General features: G+C 38.8%; 1 protein-coding gene across 2 annotated transcripts in view; it reads right to left on the bottom strand.

The window, feature by feature from the left end:
• DPYD (dihydropyrimidine dehydrogenase) overlaps positions 1-24,259 on the bottom strand; it is a 542,988-nt gene that overhangs the window by 39,583 nt on the left and 479,146 nt on the right. For both annotated transcript variants that reach the window (XM_073356960.2, XM_073356961.2), the window contains one exon: positions 17,262-17,441. In XM_073356960.2, coding sequence (XP_073213061.1) covers positions 17,262-17,441 — 180 coding nt within the window. The remainder of the gene's footprint in view (positions 1-17,261; positions 17,442-24,259) is intronic.

Below are 24,259 nucleotides of genomic sequence, written 5' to 3'. Positions count from 1 at the left end.
AAATGAATCGTCAAAGCCACATTGAAAGTTACATTCAAAATGGAGGTTGAACTATAAGAGGGCATTCACATAATCAAAATGGAATTCATAAGTTGACACAGATATATTCCCCAAATCATCACACTAGGCAATTAAAAATAGTGGGGGGAGATGTAATAGAACTGTCCCCATCTTAATGGATGCAGAGAAACAGTCTTGCATGCCTTCTGCAGTATGATGGCTAACACATCTCTGATAGTCATTACAATTGTTACAGATTCCTTTGCAAAGAAAGAATTAGAGGCACACAGGCTCAGATACTTCAAAGCTGCACACCAGAGAATACAATAATTATATTAAAAACGTGTAAACATAAGCTTTCTCCTCCATTCGCTTTCTCCTGATAGTTAAGGCTACAAGCCAGAGGTAGGCCTAGAAGTCTGCCTACACGTTGTGCTGCAGGAGCAGAGCCTAAGTTATGAAAAGTTTTCTATTACAATGATTGCAGTCTTTCAAGTCAATGATTATGTCTTTGTACAGACAGACACGGGATGTATGGCATGTGAGGAATTAATTAAGACTGTGGTCCATATTATTTAGAATGGCAGCTCAGAAAGGCCATTGCTAATTCCTTGAGGGTGCGCTTTCAAAATTTTGATTATGAGAGCGCCACTCACACTACATTTATTAAAGGACTCTTGGCTTTTCCCTTTTTAATAATTTTCAGCAGTTTCTCATTTTTACATTGGTGTCGGACGTAGGCAGTCAGACCTTGTGGTCAGAGCAGTGGTAGTCATGCCCAGTGGTCAGGAGCCAGAGAAGGAGGCAGTTGGGAATCAAGCCAAAGGGCCGGAGTGGGGCACAGAAGCAGGGATCTGAAACAAGGCTGGAGGGCCGGAACCAGGAACAAGAAGAAAGCAGGGCTCAGGAGTCAGACAAGACGGCAGATTCCAATGTAGCAACCAACCAAGGATTCACCTAGTTGTTCAGACAACTTCCTGTGCCTCCTTCTGGTTTAAATAGAGACTATACCAACTGGAGAATCTCCCTTCTTCATGTGCAGTCCCTATGGTGAAGTAGGTCCACAAGCCCACACTCCCTACCTGTCCCAGTGAGCTTCTGGATGGTGGTTGCAATCTGAGGACTGCCTGAGGACCAAGAGTCAAGACCCATGATCCCTCACAACTGATTTAAAAGATAGCAAATGCATTGGTCACAGTTTTTAGGTATAAAAAAGAAAATGTAGATATACTGGAACTGATAGACCTTCATAGTTTTAAAGTGTTTTTTCTTGTTTCCATGAAAAATTTTAAAATGAACAATTAACAATTTCACAAGCACTGAAATCCAAAGTCCATTATAATACAAAAAAAGGACTCCCATTGACTTCAAGTAGTTTAAATCAGGCTCTTAGTCCTGAAGCTGGAAAGATGCATTGCAGTGTAATTTTAATATTTTAAATTAAAGGATAAAGGCTCATTCATAAAGTAGCTACATTGACATTATCTTTCCTTGGATTTTAGATTCTATGCTACATATCACAGTGATAAGTGCCATATATTAGACAGTAACCAGAGTCCAGCTATTGTACATTGAAATCAAAGGCCTCAATTCTAAGGATTTGAAAATATTGTATAGTTGATTGCAGCGGAGCAGTTCTGGGTTTCACATGAATCCAGGTGTCATATGTGTTGATTTTTAAGAAAAAAAAACTTTATTGATTTTGTGTATAATAAATCAGCAACTTGGAAAAAGCAGATTAACACAGTAATAGACAAATGCATTAATTATTCTAAGCAGTCAAAAAGGCATGAAACAAAATTATAAATGGGAGAATGAAGACACATGGTATGACATACCCTGGCCAATTATGTACGGGTTATACAATGAATTACATGAAGATCTCCAACATGAAGATTGAAATAAAAGATGTGATATACAAAAAAAATAAAGGGAGCTAATTCATTAAAATTTGTCTGCAGAGCTGAATTGAAGGGCAAACAAGGTCTCAACTACGCATAGTATTACAGCCACCATCTTAATAATAGCTAAATTAGTGTCTTTAAACATCAACCCTCTGACTACCCAAGTGCAATCAGTGTGAATGAGATTCTAGGAAATCAATAAAGTCTTGCCAGACCCTTTCAAACTGTTACAGAGCCCTGATGGGTCCCCGAGAAGCAGATTATAGGTTGATGGTAATTACTCCCTGGAACAGCCTAAACTAGGTTCCACAGCCTTAATGAATTCTGTATGGTATGAATAGATCAGTAGGGTGCAGAAACCTTTTCTCTCAACTCCCTCATATAGAAATTGAATCCCAACATTTTATGTTAGTAACTTTCAGAGATTCGGGGCATTGATCCTTCGGTAATATTTGAATAACATGTGGTAGAAGGGATCGAAAATTTTTAGTAAATTTGTCCATCACAATTCAAAGTATTGCTCAAGAATTGAAACTAGTGGCTGGCTCAACAATAGAGGAAAATATACAAAACTTTAAATTTGTTTGTTATGGAAGAGAAAGTAAGTGGTTGGCGGGGGTGCTGGAACAATTTTTTATCATTCAGGAGCTGAGAGCATTGAACCAACTATAATCCCTATATATGATGGAAACCATGTCAAGCCAGGGGGTGTAGCAGCATGCCCAGCATCCCTAGTTCCGCCACCTATGGTGGTTGGGGGAAGAGAAGCTTAAAGATCCTGCATTATTGTAGACTACTATTGCAAAGTGTGGCAGAATAAAGAAGTTTTAAAAGGATGGGAAAGGCCAACAGTAGTAGAAGTCATAGAAGCAACCATTTTTATGAGGCAGTTGGCAGGCTTGAATTCAGCTATCAACCCTTCTGATCTTATCGTAATACAGTGCATGGTCTTCAAAATGTGTCAGTGGCACGTGATAACTAGATAATGTTAGCACAGTATAGGAAGTACAACTTATACAGAGGTATTTTTTATATATATAGGTATTATTTATATATATGTAAATACTGAGGTGGTAACATCTAGGACAAAATTGTAAGTTCTGGAGGGGTAGCCACTGTAGGCCATGAAAATCAGAAAAAAAAATCTTGCTAACGGACTAAAACAGCTTCCTGCCAATGTACGATTGGCCCCTGCGGTATATTTGCCAGGGTTTATCCAATTTAGTTTTAAAGGAACCCATACATGAGACTTCCATCACTTTCACAAAGAGGCCAATATATAATTTAATCCATCTTCCTGTCAGGAATATTTTCCTCATATTCACCCAAAATTTATTCTTTCTTAATTTCAACTCATTACTACTAATTATATCCCATAACCCTACACCAAATGGTTCCTCTCTCTCCTGGGTGTTTAGTGCCTTCCAAAATTTGTGGACTGTTGTGATCCCCATCCCGCAAAAACACACACATACATAGTTATCCTTTATACATCATATATATAATGTTACACACACATTTATAGTCATCCTATATATACAGTATAAAGGATAACTCTCTGTGTGGGTATGAATGAGTGTGAGTGTGTGTTTGTGTCTGTGTATATATATGAAATGTATTTTAGCTCTTTTAACCTTTCCCCATAAATCAATCCCTCCAGCCCTCTGGTGCACCTTCCACCACCCGCATTTGGGACTGTGCCTACAGGCTCAAACTACTCCTAAAAGAGCAAAAGATGTGTTATAGTCAAGATAATTAACTTTAAAAACACATTTGTAATTGTTTCTATGACAGTCAAAGCATAATGGACTATTACGAGAACACTAAACAGAAATTAACAAACAAAAAAGATAAGTAATACCTAGAACAACAGATTTTTAGGTTTAAAATTCATCTCTCTTCTGGTGTCCGTGATCAATAGCACAAGAATAGTTATACAATTATCTTATACTGAACACAGTTGCTATTAATTACTTGTCTGAAATGTTTCACCAGACCAAAAATTTAGAGTGATAATGCTCTTTCCACATGAGTAATTTTATGCCTGTGCCTAGTCCCATTCAACTCACTGGGAACACTCATATGCATGAAGACAGCTTTACCAACAGTACCTACCTGTAAATAAAGAGGATGAACCATTTATAATTATTTCTTTATTATTATTATAATAAATATTTCTATGCCATCTAGACATTTTTAGGACATAGAATTTATTCATACAAGGCTATGTCTTATGTAATATCAGGTATTATATCAGTGCAAAACAAATACTAAGATGGTGATGGGCATCTTAGAAATACAAATCATTACAAATCTAGTCTTATCACTAAGAGGTAGCTACTGTAGGTAGACTACTATATACAACATCCGTTTCTCATGCTAGTCATTATAGTTTAAATATTTAAAAGCACTATCTCCCTTTTGGGGGTGCAATTTGTATGATCAAAATCTGCACTTACAAAGGAATAGTTTTCCATTAGTTGCTGGCACAAATTCTAGTACTTGAACTTGAGACAATCAATTATCAATCATTACAGATCTGGGTTGTATTCAAATGTTAGCCCAAGGAGAAAGGTTCTATAGCTATTAAAAACATCCCTTGAATGATTCAGTCTTCTAAAAACTACTTTTTGGTGTAAATCAAATTCCCAACATTGCACTGGCCAAAATATGTGAGTTTTACCCATTAACATTTTGCAAAACAGATGAAGATCTAAAAATTTTGTGAGTTTCACCTGGCAAGGAAAATACTTGTGCATAGTTGTTGTAGCACTAAAATTGCTAGAGAACAGAAGATTTGAAAGGAGAGAGAGAGAGAGACTTACTCTCAATGAATATGAAAAATGTGCCCTCCTCTGCCATTGAGGAAAATTCTTCCACCTGTAACTGCTGACTGATTGCTATGAAGAATGCTTTATCGCCAAGATCCAGACATCCTTTAATATGGTGATTATTCCTGTCATGACCCTCTGGTCATCAAACCACAGTGTCTTTTGTCATGAAACAACTATCCAATAAGGAATAACCTAGGAATAAGCCTGTAGCATAATATCTTATACCTGCCTACGCTCACAGTAGGAGTAGGAAAATCTTCCCCTTCCTATGAGTTATAAGCTGTTCTAACCCACTTTGGAAAATGTTTCTTTAATTTTGCAGCACAACCACCTGTTTTTTCACCTTGCACCACAACTTGAAAAGAGCAGCACGTATTTCAAAAGAAATTAAAAGCCCTAGCAGGTAGTAACAATCATTAAGCGACGTAACAGAACCCGTAACTGTATAGTAACTATCCATTGATTCTCCTGTATATTTCCAGAGTAAATTTGATAGGAACACAGTCTGAGAGGTGGAACAATTTTACTCCCATTTGAGTTTTGTATTGTCTTCAGTACAACCAAGGACAGGCCCTAAATTCTGGTGTTATTCTTGTGTCATAAGCCATGGCAAACAAGCCTCAATTGTACACAAATGGCATATGCTTAAATAATGCTGAATTCCTCATGATCCAACCATTTTGTAATTTAAAATGTCCTAATTCTATCAATGTCCATATAAACATTATTCAACCACAAAATTCCAAAGAACAAATTAAAGATTAAGCGTATTGTTTACTTTTTACTTTTCAAAATCATAGAATCATAGAATATCAGGGTTGGAAGGGACCCCAGAAGGTCATCTAGTCCAACCCCCTGCTCGAAGCAGGACCAATTCCCAGTTAAATCATCCCAGCCAGGGCTTTGTCAAGCCTGACCTTAAAAACCTCTAAGGAAGGAGATTCTACCACCTCCCTAGGTAACGCATTCCAGTGTTTCACCACCCTCTTAGTGAAAAAGTTTTTCCTAATATCCAATCTAAACCTCCCCCACTGCAACTTGAATATTTCAGAAATCATATTTCTGTTTTAGAAAGGAACAAGATTATGCACTCACATATGGGAAAAGTTGCACCAAAAGTACCCAGGAAAAATAAAGTCATTGGAAATATTTTGCAGACTTGAAAATATATGTCTGAAATACTAGCGATGCAGTCATTTTTTTTCTTGTCATTTTCATATATATATAGATATCATTTAGGTTGCCTTCTTTATGCAGACAGCCTAAACTAAAGGTTATTTTGAATTGTTTTATCCTAACTAACCCTAAGTAACTAAGAATTTAATAGTGTTAAGGAATGATGATACATACAAAGATGTTATGTGTGGCACTGGGGAGGTAAGGGGGTAACTGTGCATGGTTAATAGGAAAAGATGTCAAAAAAATGAAGCATAATAATAGTGCAATTTATCCTTGCTAAACGTACTGCAGTGTGCTATAATTAAATATGAAAACCTAAATTTATCTCTATGTTCGGCTGTCATTAATTTAACAGGGAGTGCACATGTTCTAATCTAATGGCTGATTTTTTTTCTCCATGTGCAGCATATTAAAATGTATATTAGCCTCAAGGTGCATAAACACAAAATAATAGACCAAAGGTTTTGGCCTGTGGAGAAAAAAATCCATGCTCAAATGCCGTCAAGTAGCTGGTGATGCAGGGGAAACACTCACTTAGCCTCATTAAGCCAAAGCTCTCTTTTGCTTGTCTTTTGTTCTGCATGACAGCAGCCTCTTTGTTGTATAATAATTCATTCCAAGTTCGTTCCAAGCTACCGAAACTGGTGAACTGTGGCCATTTTAATGAGAAGTATTGGTAGTATGCATAATCTGGAAGCCACGTGGACCAGGCAATCACAGAACACTGCAGCCAGCAAAATGAGATACTGTCGAAATCACAAATTTGTCAAGTTGTTTTTGGACAGGGTATTATAATAAGCATTAAAATATGCTTCCTATTACTCCACATCTGCCAGTCAAAGATCACTGTAATGAATGCATGCTGCAGGGTATGACCAGGCCGTTTTCCTAAGTAAAACAAACTGTAGAGTACAAAAAAAAATTATGTATTTTTGGCAGTGGCTGACTTCTTTTCTCTTTTTTAAAATCTTTTGCATCAGGAGTTGGATTATCTTAGCATGATGTCCATTGTCAGCAGTGAATGCTGTAAAACCACCACAGTCAAGAAGTTAACATGGATACATTGTTTTTTAGTGGCCACATTTAGTGACTGAGAATATAAACCCCTACACTCAGTGCTTATAGCAAATTTAGCATACAGTATATATAAACCCCACAAAGATTAATCCTAGCTTTTGTTTTATGCATTTCTCCTGCAAATGGCTTAGCTGTTAGGGATGTTATATTTTTATATAACAACCTGCGGTTTCAGTAAGAAGTGACACCATAGAGAATCACAACATGAACTTCCATAATAGTCTAGTTAGGAAAAAAGGTTAATGTTACAGAAGTACTGTTTTTACTAATTTTTTGGGCCTGGGATTTCTCATAAGTGTTTCTGGTTGGCAAATGCTGGGAAAGTTCACCCAGGGCAACAAACCTGCTAAGCTCTACTTGCTCAAAGGTGTCCATCAACAACTTTCAGCCTGATTGCCCCACCGCAGTTCCATCAGATTGTTAAGCTATATGACCGTGGAAGTTTCTCCCTATTTCAGGGAAGGAGTGTGAAGAGGAGGAGTAGGGGGGAGCAGTACCTTTCGCTATTGATCAGAAATATCCCAGTAAACATTTTTGTAGCACCTCTCTGACTCTCTCCAGCCCAATAAACATATTTTAAAATAACCATTAGAAATTACAATGGGAAGTTGCCATAATACCTTAACACAAGAGTCAGTTTTTCCTTGATTAGTGATGAGACTACATTTATGTGGATCTAGCTGGTTAACAGAGCTCTGTTTCAGAGGTAAAGGCTTGGTAATATAAAAAAAAGAGTTATGCAGCTCGAACTTCAGTCTTTCTTTTCTCACCCCCCAGAAGCAGTGATAGGGTACAGGGAGACATTTCTCCATCAGCACTCACAGATACATCTTGTTGAGTTTTGCCTTTGATCAGCCAGGCCATGAGCCAGCTTGTCTTCTCATTCCTGGTTAGGAATGTTAATCCTGCCTTCATTGGGCTGCACATTCCTTGTGAAGGACAGAAAACAAGGAGCTAATTTGCATGGGTTCTTTTCTCCATGTGGAGTTCAGAAATGTATCACTGCACTTTGGTGTTGTTTGATCTGAGGCTTCCATATCAGGCTGACCTTTCCTTCTCTTATAAAACTAGCAGTGCAGTATTTTATAGTAATGTTCCCAAACATTAGGGTGAAATCCTAGCCTAGTGAATTCAGTGGGAATTTTGCTCCCATCAAGACTTAAATGGGACCGAGATTTTGCCTATATCATATAATACTGCAAGCCGGGGAGTGATTGTTGTATTTGAAGTACTTTTTTAAAATAAGAGAACGTTTTGTGTTTTGGATCATTTCTATACAATGCTGTAGTATTTTAATATAAGGGCTTTTTAGATGTGCCTGCCATGAGGCTAGAATTCACCAGGCTTCTGCAGAGACTTTAGGTTCTATGCTGTATTTGGAAGGCACAGAGATTTTAATTTAAATGGGAGGTCCATGTATGCAAAGAACATGGAAAACTAGATACTTAATATTTTTACTTTAGGGTGCTGAGAATTTTCTCTGATTACACACCAGATGGAATCTTCAATATCCTGGAACATTATTATCTCTCATATACTTGCAGATGGAGACCACCTACTACTGACATGCTTTTATAATAAACTTTCTTCAAATCTCCTTTTTAGCACTGTCCTAATTGATGATGAGACTTTGAAATAAAAATCAATCTGTTCTGCCTTTCAAATACTTATTAAACAAGATGTATTTATCTTTCTCATTTCTTTATAGAGTCTTCTAGAACTCTCACCTTTGGATGATATTTACTCAAACAAACTTTGATTTTTGCAAAGTTTCTAAATGCTGGGTTAAATCTAGTGTCATTTCCTTGTGTGTTTAATATCTTTTACAAAGCCCCTACTAGCCAATTTAATATGCAGGCTTATTTTCACTATTTAACTACTTAGCATATATGCAGGTCACTAAGTGAAGTATGATTTTTACATTTTATGTTGATGTTAGTGAAACCACTCTAAAGACACATGCTATAACACTTTTGTCACCACCAACTGAAACCAATGTATTTCTTGGACATAATTACTTCAGGTCTCTGGAGTAAGATCAGTATGCAACTAATGACAGATTTCTGGGAGAAGCAGACAGGATGAGACAGTGACTACACATATGAGATCAAATTATGCCCATGGGGAATACTGTACCCTGCCTAGATAGCCTATGACAACACACTTATCTTAATCACTCTTATACTACACCTTTTGGAAAAACGGAGGAACATGTATTTTAAAACACAATTCTGTTCAGTTGGGATGATAGAGACATATAATTATATACAAACATATGTTATATATCTGTTTTACAGTCATAGTAATAACTTTGGCTCATGAAAGAACATTGTTCATCTTATCCATCAGTCTGAATGGGTCATGTACCTGATAAAAATGCCTAAAGACATCTGAGATAAGTATGCTTTTACAAAGGTTTATTTTTTTTCCTAGAGGGAGTCAGTAGGAAAGATCTCTGATGTCATCACCACCACCCCTTCCTCTGACTTTGGTGTCTGTTATTTGCACGATGAGATTATATCTGAGACAAGCCTAAGTCAATTTATCTTTTGCATTTAAACAATAGATTGGTAGTAATGGATGATCTTAACAATAGTTGTCTGTGCCAAGGCCTCAAGTATCTGCATCTTAAACTACCCATCAGAAAAAGAAAAAGTGGTCCTGAAAAGCACAGAGGTAAAAGATAAGTTTTGTCTTTCTTTTCTAGTCTGATAAAAGGTCTAAGCTGTTATGTCCTCTGCAGTGGTCATGGATAAAAGTATATCTACCATAAAGAAGAAGGGTTTAAATTATTGGGGCTACATTTAATGGTATTAGAAACCTATAGGACACTGAATGAAAAATACCATAAAAAGCTAAAAGTTAAAATTTACGAAAGATTACAATTTTGTGATTTCCTAAATAGTGATGTTATTCCTGATATTTAGAACAGGAATTAACTACAGTATCTCAGATACAGCACTATGGATACTATTGTTACATGGTGACTTCTTAATGATGAATGTGAAGGTATAAGGGATACCATTCGTCCAGGGTCAGAGGCCTGCAATTAGCTGGCTAGCTGATTAGATCCACCTTCTGCACCTGGAAAAAGAGCTGGAACTTAACTGGCTGATGCTTATAAAAGAGGGCAGCAGGAGATGAAGGGTAAGATTGCAATATCCTCCAGAAAGCTGAGGGGCCGAGTGCTGTGTGCCCAATGGACTGCTATTGGAGCTATTGCTGAGAGAGGAATTGCTCCAGAAACCAAATGGACAGAAGGGAGACTGTGTGAAATCCTTTTATTACTGAGGCTCTGAGGTAAGAGCCAGAAAATTTGCTGAACTTACTGGTGTGATGGAGTGACTTGGTGAAGGAACTACTCAGCCTGCAGAGACTTTGAGGGAAGAATTTGTGAGGTTTTGATATATTTTTTTTTTCTTAAGAAAGTTTGGAATAAGAACAACTAACCCAGTTGGAAACTGCTTCCCTGGCTTCTATGAGAGAGCTTCAAATAGAATTATCTCAGGGAACAAGCTGTCTCAGCAAGATTAAAACCTGGTCTGGTAAGAGGAGGGTGGTATAAGGTATATCCAATCCTTTCCAGTGACCACACCAGCCCCAACCATACCCCATCCAGGGGCCCTCTACAGGGCACAACCCTAACCCTTGCCATGGAGCATTGCTGAGTCCACCCTAACCCTCAGGGACCTTACTGTCCTGAATCCTAATCCTAGAACCTCTACAAACCTTGACACTAACTTTAAACCTTGAAAGACTTACCAGCCTGATTCCTAACTCTAGACTGTGGAGCCTTGCCAGCCCAAACCCTAATCCTAGCTCAGGGAGCCTTACCGATTCCAAATCTTAGAATCACAGAATATCAGGGTTGGAAGGGACCTCAGGAGGTCAGCTAGTTCAACCCCCTGCTCAAAGCAGGACCAATCCCCAACTAAATCATCCCAGCCAGGGCTTTGTCAAGCCTGACCTTAAAAACCTCTAAGGAAGGAGATTCCACCACCTCCCTAGGTAACGCATTCACCACCCTCCTAGTGAAAAAGTTTTTCCTAATATCCAACCTAAACCTCCCCCACTGCAACTTGAGACCATTGCTCCTTGTTCTGTCATCTGCTACCACTGAGAACAGTCTAGAGCCATCCTCTTTGGAACCCCCTTTCAGGTAGTTGAAAGCAGCTATCAAATCCCCCCTCATTCTTCTCTTCTGCAGACGAAACAACCCCAGTTCCCACAGTCTCTCCTCATAAGTCATGTGTTCCAGTCCCCTAATCATTTTTGTTGCCCTCTGCTGGACGCTTTCCAATTTTTCCACATCCTTCTGGTGGTGTGGGGCCCTGTCAAGGTTCCTTCCCCACTCTGAACTCTAAGGTACAGATGTGGGGACCTGCATGAAAGATCCCCTAAGCTTATTCTTACCAGTTTAGATTAAAAACTTCCCCAAGGTACAAACTTTTACATTTTGTCCTTGAACCTTTATGCTGCCACCATCAAAGTGTCTAACAAAAATAACAGGGGAAGTGCCCACTTAAAAACGTCTCCCCCCAAAAATATTCCCCCAAGTACTACACCCCCTTTCCTGGGGAAGGCTTGATAAAAATCCTCACCAATTTGCATAGGTGAACACAGACCCAAACCCTTGGATCTTAAGAACAATGAAAAGCAATCAGGTTCTTAAAAGAATAATTTTAATTAAAGAAAAAGTAAAAGAATCACCTCTGTAAAATCAGGATGGTAAATACCTTACAGGGTAATCAGATTCAAAACATAGAGAATCCCTCTAGGCAAAACTTTAAGTTTCAAAAAGACACAAAAACAGGAATATACATTCCATTCAGCACAACTTATTTTATCAGCCATTTAAACAAAACAGAATCTAACGCATATCTAACTAGATTGCTTACTCACTCGTCACAGGAGTTCTGACCTGCATTCCTGCTCTGGTCCTGGCAAAAGCATTACACACACAGTGAGGACCCTTTGTTCCCTCCCCCCTCCAGCTTTGAAAGTATCTTGTCTCCTCATTGGTCATTTTGGGTCAGGTGCCAGCGAGGTTATCTTAGCTTCTTAACCCTTTACAGGTGAAAGGGTTTTTCCTCTGGCCAGGAGGGATTTAAAGGTGTTTACCCTTCCCTTTATATTTATGACAGGCCCAAATACTGGAGACACAGTACTCCAGATGAGGTCTCACCAATGTCGAATAGAGGGGAAAGGTCACATCCCTCGATCTGCTGGCAATGCCCCTACTTACATAGCCCAAAATGCTGTTAGCCTTCTTGGCAACAAGGGCACTCATATCCAGCTTCTCATCCACTCTAATCCCTAGGTCCTTTTCTGCAGAACTGCTGCCTAGCCATTCGGTCCCTAGTCTGTAGCGGTGCATGGGATTCTTCCGTCCTAAGTGCAGGACTCTGCACGTGTCCTTGTTGAACCTCATCAGATTTCTTTTGGCGCAATCCTCTAATTTGTCTAGGTCCCTCTGTATGCTATCCCTACCCTCTAGCGTATCTACCACTGCTCCCAGTTTAATGTCATCTGCAAACTTGCTAAAGGTGCAGTCCATGCCATCCTCTAGATCATTAATGAAGATATTGAACAAAACCGGCTCCAGGACCGACCGTTGGGGCATTCTGCTTGATACCAGCTGCCAACTAGACATGGAGCAATTGATCACTACCTGTTGAGCCTGATGATCTAGCCAGCTTTCTATCCACTTTATAGTCCATTCATCCAGCCCATACTTCTTTAACTTGCTGGCAAGAATACGATGGGAGACCATATCAAAAACTTTGCTAAAGTCAAGGAATATCACGTCCACTGCTTTCCCCTCATCCACAGAATCAGTTATCTCATCATAGAAGGCAATTAGATTAGTCAGGCATGACTTGCCCTTGGTGAATCCATGCTGACTGTTCCTGATCACTTTTCTCTCCTTTAAGTGCTTCAGAATTGATTCCTTGAGGACCTGCTCCATGATTTTTCCAGGGACTGAGGTGAGGCAGACTGGCCTGTAGTTCCCCGGATCCTCCTTCTTCCCTTTTTTAAAGATGGGCACTACATTAGACTTTTTCCAGTCGTCTGGGAGCTACCCCAATCGCCACGAGTTTTCAAAGATAATGGCCAGTGGCTCTGCAATCAAATCCGTCAACTCCTTTAGCACTCTCGGATGCAGCGCATCCGGCCCCATGGATTTGTGCTCGTCCAGCTTTTCTAAATAGTCCCGAACCACTTCTTTCTCCACAGAGGGCTGGTCACCTCTTCCTCATGCTGTGCTGCCCAGTGCAGTAGTCTGGGAGCTGACTTTGCTCATGAAGACAGAGGCAAAAAAAAGCCTTGAGTACATTAGCTTTTTCCACACCCTCTGTCACTAGGTTGCCTCCCTCATTCAGTAAGGGGCCCACACTTTCCTTGACTTTCTTCTTGTTGCTAACACACCTGAAGAAACCCTTCTTGTTACTCTTAACTTCTCTTGCTAGCTGCAACTCCAGGTGTGATTTGGCCTTCCCGATTTCACTCCTGCATGCCTGAGCAATATTTTTATACTCCTCCCTGGTCATTTGTCCAATATTGCTCTTTCCTTTCCAATTTCAATATATCTTTTTTGAGATAGGGCAACCAGATCTGCATGCAACACTCAAGATGTGGGCATACCATGGATTTATATGGAGGCAATATGATATTTTCTGTCTTATTTTCTATCCCTTTCCTAATGATTCCCAACATTCTGTTTGCTTTTTTAATTGCTGTTGCACATTGAATGGAGGTTTTCAGAAAACTATCCACAATGATGTCAAGATCTTTTTCTTGATTGGTAACAGCTAATTTAGACCCGTCATTTTATATGTATAGTTGGGATTATGTTTTCCAATGTGCATTACTTTGCATTTATCAACATTGAATTTCATCTGCCATTGTGTTGCCCAGTCACCCAGTTTTGAGAGATCCCTTTGTAACGCTTCAGTCTGCTTTAAATTTAAATATCTTGTGTAGTTTTGTATTATCTGCACATTTTGACACCTTTTTCCAGATCATTTATGAATACGTTGAATAGCACTGGTCCCTGTACAGACCCATGGGGGCCATCACTATTTACCTCTCTCCATTCTGAAAATTGACTATTTAGTCCTACCCTTTGTTTCCTATCTTTTTACCAGTTACTGATCCATGAGAGGACCTTCCCTCTTATCCCATGACAACTTACTTTGCTTAAGAGCCTTTAACAAAGTATTTGTGGTTTTCTCTATATTTGGAACAGGAAATACCATGATCAGTTTAACTAATATGATGACCATTGTGAACTGTATTAGAATATGGACATTGCAAAGCAGCTCCAGTTCAATGTCATGAGTATCTCTTACAAGGAGCTTTGCATCCATCGTTTTACTCATATCAGCTAGCACTGGAGTATCCTAGAGCAATAATCTGCTAGTAGACCATCTGCTTTCACCTGAACCTGGTGGAAGAAATGGATTACTAATAGCACAGGGAATTACTGTGGATGGCAACATTCTGTTTACTGAAATAGATACTACCACAAACAGGTCTAGCTGGTCAGGGCTGGTGTCTATACAAGCATAAATTTACTTCTGTCAGATGTAGACATGTCCTAACTCTAAAAAGTCTACCACCTCTGTGATCTTATTGTTGAAAACTATACCTATTTCTAGTTGTTTCTCACCGGTCTCCACTTCTGTCCAGGGACTGATCATCTGTTCCCACTGAAGGCAATAGGAATTTTGTCACTAACTAAATGGAAGAGTATCTGCCCCTTACATTTTCACATTGACTGTTCAATAAATCTGACAGTTTTTCTTACTAGTAGAATATATTAGCCACATAGCTTTAGGATGCACAATACTGTCACTGTTTCTCGTTTGTCTTTCTTATAGGTCCTACTGAATGAATTAGCTTTCAAGTCACATTAAAACCAAGACACATTTGAATAACTCTTTATAAAATATTTGTAAACCAGAATGTAGGATTTGGCTGTCAAATTTTTATTACATGATATGCTTACATAGCTTTTGTATTAGTAAGAATTTTTACAGTACCTCGGTTTGTCACCTTCTCCTTGGTTTTGGATTTGATTTAGAGAAGGAATCAGATGAACATGCTTTATCAGCTACTTAAAATTCTAAGTATGGAGCTATTTGGATTTGAATATATATGAACCTATAGTGCTTAGCTGAATTTGTAGGTACAGTACATGGAATCCAATACTGATGATAATTTATGAAGCTAAGAACACTGATTCCTATAATATTGCAAACTTAGTTTATGATAACATAATTAGTTACACTAATAACACTGCTTAACCACAGTCTTGCTAATTATGATTTTATAAATATTAATGATATCTAGCCTGGGTGGTTGATTCCCTCTAGTAGAGTCATTCATCATGGTATTTTCCTTATATCCAGGTTGCATTATTTTTCTTCCTTTTCCTCTTATTTGTTCGTTACTGGACATGCAGTCACCCTGAACTTGGGACTGAAATATAATATACTATTATCTCTTCAATGGTACAGCCTGGATAAACTTTACATTTTGTCATCTGGTAGCAATGGTCCAATGATATAATTTTGTATTAAAGGCAATCAAATACAAAGTCAGTTATAATCTGTATCTCTTGCTCTTTTAAGCCAGAAAACTAGATTACATAGGACTTTGTTTTTATTCTTTTTCATGTGACCTGTTTCAAGTTAAGATTTCTTTGAATTATTAAATGCTTCCTTAAAGCATCTTTTCATACTACCTTTTTAAAGTTAATTATTGATGTAGTGACAAGCTGAAAAGAGTAAAAATTTTATTTTTTTCCCTTTTCATTCAGAAGGACGTGAAAACTATCTTCTGTCAATGGCTGTCTATTTAGTATAATAAAAAGGTAATACTAAGATAGAATACTGGGTGTTGTTTTAGGGGAAGAATTGTTAACATCACTGTATTATACAAAGTGTAAATGCAATGTGCATTTCTCTGATGGTATCTGTTAAAGAGAAAGTTGGGACATAACCTTTTGAGCTGGAGTTTAACCACATAAATGTAAGCAACTGAAAGGAAACAGATTAGAATTTTTTTAAACATTAGTATTCAGAGCTTTAGGAATAGGATTGTCTTTTCCACCGAAAGATAACATTATAATTTTCAGACCACCACAGAGAACCAAAAAAAAAGCAGTAACCTCCTACTGAAAAGTCAACAGAATGATAAGCAGAGATTTGGAGGCATTTGACACTGCAAATCCTATTCTTTTGTAATTCTTTACTTTTTACAACATTTTCAACAGGGTTATATTAGACTTTTAGAAGGATAATCAATAGACATGATGCCATAACTGAAACCACTCTTCAAAGAGATCCCCTCTAGTAACTTGAAACAAAGGCACAGACTCACTGCTGTGGTGAGATTTTGATTGGCGCAGGGGGCAGTAAAGTGCCATTAGGGAGCCAGATATATCTCCCTGATTCTGAGCACGGATCTGCAGGATGCCTAGTGTAAGGAAGAACAGTCTTGGGGCTGCTGCAATCCACATCAGCTGTTCAGAGTCCTCAACAGGACTACTGCAGCAAAGAAGAAGAATGATCTAGTGGCTAGGATGCTAGCCTAGAAGTTCAGAGACCTGAGTTCAAGTCTCTGCTCTACCACAGACTTCTTGTGGTAGACCCTCAGGCAAGTTACTTAGTCTCTCTATGACTCAGTTTCTGCCCTGTAAAATGGGGATAATAGCACTTTCCCACCTCAGATGTTCTAAGGATAAATCCATTAGAAATTGTGAAGAGCTCAGATACTACAGTAATGGGGCAGATGGAACCCAGCAGGTAAACTGGCTCTGTGCCAGCTAAGAGCTCTCTCATGCTGGGAGATTTCTGAGATGGCCGATCTATTTGTTTTTGGGGTCCTTTGTGCCACCAGAGTGTTGCAAAAGGGTTAGAACGTACTACGGATTCTGACCCAAAATCAGCCATGCAAATCTGAATCAAAAAGTACAATGAAGAGAGAATTTCTAATATTTTTAAATATAGAATGTAAAGACAAAAAGTAAGTCATGCTACTGTCAAAGAAGTGGTGACATCATGTCAATGGTAACAGGACAATATGATGTCAAGTCAGTAGTTATATGACATCACAAATTGCCTGGTGACTATTCAGAAGGAGACAAAAGACCTCATACCATTTGATGGCAATGATGACAAAATACGGCCATTGGGATAAAAAGCATAACCCATCCTATTAACCTATGCTTGAAGCCAAAAGGTGGTATCATTAGACATACCTTTCCAATCAGATCAGCAATTTTGGGTACTGGCTTTCCTTTCTGATGGCACATGGTTGCAGGACTCTGTCCATCCCAGTCTTGAAGCTCCTCAATGCTTTTCATATAAAGTAGGGCTCTCAGTCCTGTGCAGTAGTCCTCAATCACAGTGAAATCTTGATTCTGTACTGCACTGCACACCTACAAAACACACACCCAGCAATCAACAACAAATTTCCAATGGTATATGAGATTACTTATGCTGTTTGAACTTATTGATGTTCAGTGGCCTTAAATGCAACTGTATTATGAACATCAGAATAAACGGAACTCAGGAATTCAAGCTGATAACAAGTTTCTTGTCCTTGTGTCGCCACCAGTGTAGAGCTGGAACATGAATTCTCACCCCAAACACAGCTAGGACCACCCAAACAAGTGGGAGAAGGCCTCCCCAAACAGCACATGCCATCCAGGAAAAGAACACTTTACAGTGCAGGAAGACTTAAGGTCCCTCTCTCTGTATTAGTATTATAATTTGCATTGTGGTAGCACCTAGATGTCAGGGGTCCATTGTGCTTGGCACTCTAAAAACATATAACAAATAGATGGTCCCTGTTCTGAAGACCTGGCAGACACAGGTGGAAACAGCAGAAGGATGCCCTTATGACCAATACCTGAAACTTTTTCTATCTCTGCTAAGCCCAACTCGTGGCTATCAGGCCAACTTAAAACTAACCAACCACAGCGACCCTGGAAATGAAATGATAACACTTGACCAAAAACCCCCATGACTGTTCTACTGACTGTCTCCCAGGGCCCAAGCCGAAGCTCACTCATCAGTGACTGGACTGTCTGATGGGCACCAACCATCAAAGAGCGTAGTGGATATAGCCTGGGCAGCTAAAAGCCCAAATTCAGCTATGAAAAATCTCCAAAAGACATCAAATATGGCAATAAGTATCATCTGATACCAGTTTCAGAAATCCCAACCAGAGCACTAAAATAAACTGGAGACATCAACAGGCTCCATGAACCAAGTTGAGTTCTCACACACACACACACACACAGACAATTCCTGCCCAAAGTGTTGGTCCTTAGTATTGCCGAGCACAAGTGACCAAAGCATGAGTCAGGATCCCACCCCAAGACCATGAGAATTTTTTTTAAAAATGGGATTGTTTTAATTTATCTTCTGGTTTTTGAGCCTTTAGGATTCACATTTAAAGGTCTTTTCTGTGACCCTGAGAGCTAGAAATGTACTTGAAAAAAATAAACACAAAAAACTGAGATCCTCATATAATCAATGGATTTCAGGAACTTGGTCTTCAAAAATAAAGAAGCAAAAAACCCCCAAACATTGTGAGGCTGGCACTACAATTGAAAAGATTTACAATTCTGGGGTTGTAAAAGTATGTCTACACTGCAAACAAATAAATGTCTCAGAACCCAGGTCTACAGACTCAGGCTCATGCTACGGTGCTATAAATAGCCATGTAGACATTGCAGATTGGGCTAGAGCTCAGGCTCTGAAGCCGAGAGGGGATAGGCTTCAGAGCCTGAGCTCCAGCCTGAGCTAAACAATCCAAATGTCTATTTTCAGTGCTGTAGTGTGAGCCCGAGTCTGTAGAGCTGGCTCTGCTGAGCTGTGGTGTGTGTTTTTTGTTTTTGTTTCCAAAGATTTGCAACCACTTGGCATGAGTACTCTGTATTGCTAGGCCTTACTGGCTGGCTCCCTTCCAACTCATATGAGGAACATGAGGGGGAGGGGTCAGCTGAAGTATCCAATGAAGGTGAAATAAGCACTGTGAAGGGGAAAGAAGCCCAATCAATACTGTATCCTCTTAAAGAGGAACCACCAATTTTCCTGACGTACAAACTGCAGACATATTAGGTAAATCTTTGGATAGACTATCAGGCACCAGGCTAAGTCAGTGTTTTCAGGGACTGATATAAGCTTTTATTCATATGTAGACATCAGAAAAGCAGTAGTACTCCTGCATAAGACATGCATGTAATGAATAAAACAATGAAATGGTCACCTACTTCAAGACAATATAAACACACACACAATACTCTAAAACTAAATCCTAAGATTCACAAGATATTTGATTTCACCACTTAGGGGAAAAAAAGACCTAGGTAACATATCAGCATTTTACACATGGTTTCACAAACTAATACAAGCTGCAGTTCAGAAGAAGAAAGGTACATTTTAAAATATCGTACACCACAGCTCTGCAGGAAAAAAGGGAAATAACTATGAAATATGGACAAGAACATTTCCTATGCAGCCCATTTACATTACACAAAATCTGTTTCTCTGGAGAAACAGGGTGAGCATTAATTAGGTCTGTTATGCCTTCCATAGACTTAGAGATTTTCTTTTCAGAGCAATTATAGAGAACATCATAATAATTTCCTCCACAGGTTATTTAACTGAAAACTCAACTGATGCTTTATTTAAACCTCTTTCTTCGCTAAAAGGTTCTATTTTTTAAGCATATGTGTAACACTTTTATTAGCTATTTAAAAAAATATTTAAAATGTAAGAAAAAATACAGTTAAAAGTCATGCTATGTCATGTCACTTAAAACAAGTTCAGATTCTGTTGTTGAATTTCTGAAATATTTTGACAGGATGTGTACACATGAGATACACTGGAGGATACCTGTTATAACCTTATAAGTAGAGAGGCTTTTACTTTTTACCATATTATGGTGCAACATTATGAATTGAAATAACCTAAGAATGTACAGAAGATGATAGCAAACTAAAAATCAGACGAGTTGTTGTGATAATTTAAATTTACTCTAATTGCGAGCTCAACTGTAAAAATATAGACTGTAATCAAGTCACCCCTTAACCTTCTCTTTGTTAAGCTAAATTCATAGAACCATAGAATATCAGGGTTGGAAGGGACCTCAAGAGGTCATCTAGTCCAACCCCCTGCTCAAAGCAGGATCAATCCCCAATTTTTGCCCCACATCCCTAATTGGCCCCCTCAAGGATTGAACTCACAACCCTGGGTTTAGCAGGCCAATGCTCAAACCACTGAGCTATCCCTCCCCTAAAATGTGAAAATTCATAAGATATCACAATAACCTATAATGAAAATGTTGCTGTGAAAAGCTGAATTACTCTAAACAAAAAGACTACATCTACAACTCAAGGACTGTGTTGCGATCATGCCTGGCAAACAACAGAATGTTGTCTGGAAACTAATGAACCAAAACCGATGTGCTGGAAACAAGGCCTCACTGGTGGACAAACTAATGAAGGGAGGGGCTATTCCACTTATCATTCCCTTTTTGGATCCTTAAAGAGATTTTTGGGGAAAAGAACAACCAGGGGCCACTGAAGCAAACTTCATCATCATGGCTGCCCACCCTCACTATCTCGTGGGATCCTGGACCTTCGTCATCCTAATCCTGAGAGATGTCCTGACCAGCCTGTGCCAGACAGAGGGACCTAGATAATATTGCCACTGATACTGGCCAGAGTTGAATCCCAAACACAACCTGAGATGAAATGGGATCGGGCTTTAACAAAAACAGCAGCAACAAGAAGCTCCAGCTCATTTCAACCAACTTCTTCTCTATTACTCACAAGAATAATTATTACCATCTTTAATATCACTTAAAAGACTGTCAAACAAGGGTTTTTTCCCCTTCTCAAACTCTCTCCAGTTAAAGGGAAAGGGAACAAGGTATATTGTTAAAATAAAAGCCTTACTTAACATTTCAAATGCTGTTTTTCCTTCTTTTCTGTATCTTTAATAAAAGGTTAAAAGGATTTTTAAAGGTATGTTTGTCATGGTACTAAGCAGGCTGAGTTCTCCATATACCGAACCTTATTTAATAGTATTTAATGTTTGACAGTGACAGGCACAACACCACTGGGAGGACGGGGGCTGGGGAATGGAGGGACTGTGCTTCCAATCCTTTACACACACAAATAAATATATTGAGAAATTTTATCTCAGATAACCTAAGAATAAATTCTAAGGGCTTGATCCTGAGCTGCATAATGCAACGGTAACTCATTAAGTTAAATGCACTTTATATGATTTCACTGGGGAATGCACCTCTGGAATGCATCACAGGATCAAACTCTGTGAAACTGCAAGTGTGAGAGGCACACATACATTGCAGGATCCCTATTTATGTACAGTATAAGAAATTACCACCCTAATATATGGATAAATAACCATGGATACATCTATATAACTTTGTCAATGGGATCTGGAAAAAACTCAGCAGCGAGCTAGAGAGAATGTGTCAGCAGAGTTCTTTTTATTACTTGTTTCGTGTTTGTTTTTGATAATTAGCTTCTATTTGAAACATTTTAATTCACATTCCGTATTTTTAAAAAATGATATTATCAATAATGTGCATTTATTACATCAGTGATAATGAAACTTCACAAATGGCCTGCTGGGTTTTTATAATCATCATTACAAAACACAAATCCTGAAGACTTTACTGAGGCACATTTCCTACTGGGTTCACTGGATTTTGCCGAGAGTAACTGCTTTTGAGGGAAATGCCCACACATCAGCGTGTCATGTTTTGTTTTGTTCTCTGCAGAAAAAGCTGCAGGGCTGCCCCAAACTCATCATATTCCACAGGGTCTGTGGGAGGTTAGGGCCATCCATGCAAAGCGCCTGTGCCCCTGCACTGAGCCAGGACCCTGGAATAGCCCCTACCAACTCACTAGCTGTGCAGTTCCATTTAAAGACTTCCCCAGATGGTGAACGCCTTCTTGGGAGAAGTGGCAGGGGAGGAGAGGATTATTTGGAAAAGATATTTCAAGTAGGAGGTGTATTATCTTTTTCATATAATTTCTGTGGGGTTGGATGGGGGAAGATATATACCTCTCTCTAGTCCCAATCCTGTTCCCCTCTCTCTTCACCCTGGAGCTTCAGTCTTCACCTTCCTCACCAGGATGGACTCTGGAGTCCATGGAGAAACTTCTGCAGAATCCAGGGTGGTTGTGGAAGAGCTGGTGCCACAGAGGCAGCAGTGAACGTTAGCTCCACACTCCTTCAGTTCCATCCCTGCCCTGTATCTCCCCACACAATTCCCAGCTAAGGACATGCAGAAAGTTTACTGTCCCTTTCCAGCACTCATAGAGCAAAGAGCTGGATAAAGCCAGATAATCTGACCCTATATGTTTTATTACACTCTTAATTTTCAAGTGGTGTAAATATTTGTGCAATGATTAGATTGTGATAACAAAAATGCTTCAGTGCTGAGTATCATCAAGGCAATGTTTCTCCATCACGATCAGTCCTGGTTAGCAGTAGAACTGCTACTCTAACCTGTCTCAAAGCACTACTGTGGCTCTCTATCATTACTGAATTCACACCATTCATAGCTTAGAAGTAGTGGGGAGAGACAATTTTATTTTTCCTTCCATCAAAAATATATGCTTTGCTCTCTGTTGTAAAATGGGCACAAAATAATAGTAATTGTAATGAAAAGAGGTACACTAGGTAGACAGACTGGTAGTGGAGATACACAGTCAGATAAGGAGATTGATGGGTATGTATTTGTATATACACATGCAAATCACAAAGGTTGACTGTTCTACCATATTAGTTTCCATTTGTTGTAGCTATACAACATCAAAGCACTGATGTCCCTATCTATTGCATTTAGCGGTAATTTAATGGACTACCAAAAGAAATCAAAGGGAGAGTTTCTAAGTAGTTTCCTGGCAATTGAGACAGCAGGCTCTTTCATCTGCACTGTAACTGTGGCAGTGCATTGATTTAAACTCCTTCTGAGATCTCAAATGCTTTTATATTCTTAGACCTCTCTGGCAGCTTTTTATTCCCCCAAGTGATAAAATTCTAGCATTTAGCAGAATGCCATCTTACTTCTCCCAAAAGGAAGAGACTTATTTCAGCGTTGCTACTAAACTGCACAAGATCTCTACATAAAATAGCTCCTGAATGCCATTCTGTTAGAAAATCTGCCCGTGACTTCCCACATTCTAATATTCTGACTCTAGCAATGGGATAAACAACAAAAATTCCTCTTAGGTACCTTCGAAAGGTTCTGCAATGGATAAGCAGTTTTGCTTTTATATTAATTTGGATGAGTTTGCTTTGAAATGTTCCTCACTGATATGCCCAGAAGGTAAGGAAAAGAGTTACTCAGCCTCTTTGATTTTGTATTATAATATGTATCTAATCTTAAACGTATTTATCATCATCATTTAATGCATTTTTTTTCATTATAAATTTTTCCTGAGCACTGTTAAATACATAAATCTACCTTTTTGTCTGAGAAGTATTTATGAATATCTTTAGGCTATTTTTTTCAATGTACAGTTGAGATCATTGTCTTTTTGTTTAGTTTCTATTGGCTTAGGTTATATTGAAGACAGACTGTACTACATAAAAGCAATACAAGGTACTTCATGAAGGGACCTACCCAAGCCTTGCCAGCTAATGGGTGTAATCTAATATTCCTGAGAAAACTAGGACATTCATGATCGGTAAACGTGCAATTTAAATCTTAGTAATGCTTACATATGATTTTAAAAACTGTATCTTCTGTAGCTAGTAGCAGACTACTCAATCCTGTGAAGAACATTCTCTGCCACATAGTGAAACATGCTGCATAACCATTGCACATGAAGATGAATAAATCTATTTTGCAGTTTCTAAGCAATGATTTAGATGGACACAGAAAATCTTCAACGAATCAGGAAATCAAAAAGAGCACATCCAGCATCCCTAGACTATTTCAGCATCTACCTATAATGCGGGGTGTGTGTAATAAGAATGTAAGCATCCAAATATAATGTTCTAGGGCAAAGGTTCTCCAACTGTCATCTTTAGACTGCTAGTAGTCTGCAGATGGTGGTCCATGGAGAGCTGTCTGGTCACATAATTCTGGCTCCCCCTCCCCCTTTATAGCTGTAAATTAAATTACAACAGCTAAAAATACATTGTATACTTTCCTAAAATTATTTCTCTATATAAGCAATTGCTGTAGTTGCCTGGAAGA

This window comes from Lepidochelys kempii, chromosome 8 (genome assembly GCF_965140285.1).
Source record: "Lepidochelys kempii isolate rLepKem1 chromosome 8, rLepKem1.hap1, whole genome shotgun sequence".
Lineage (NCBI taxonomy): Eukaryota > Metazoa > Chordata > Testudines > Cheloniidae > Lepidochelys > Lepidochelys kempii.
Note: the sequence above shows the minus strand (reverse complement) of the source record. Positions and strands in the feature narration are given on the sequence as shown.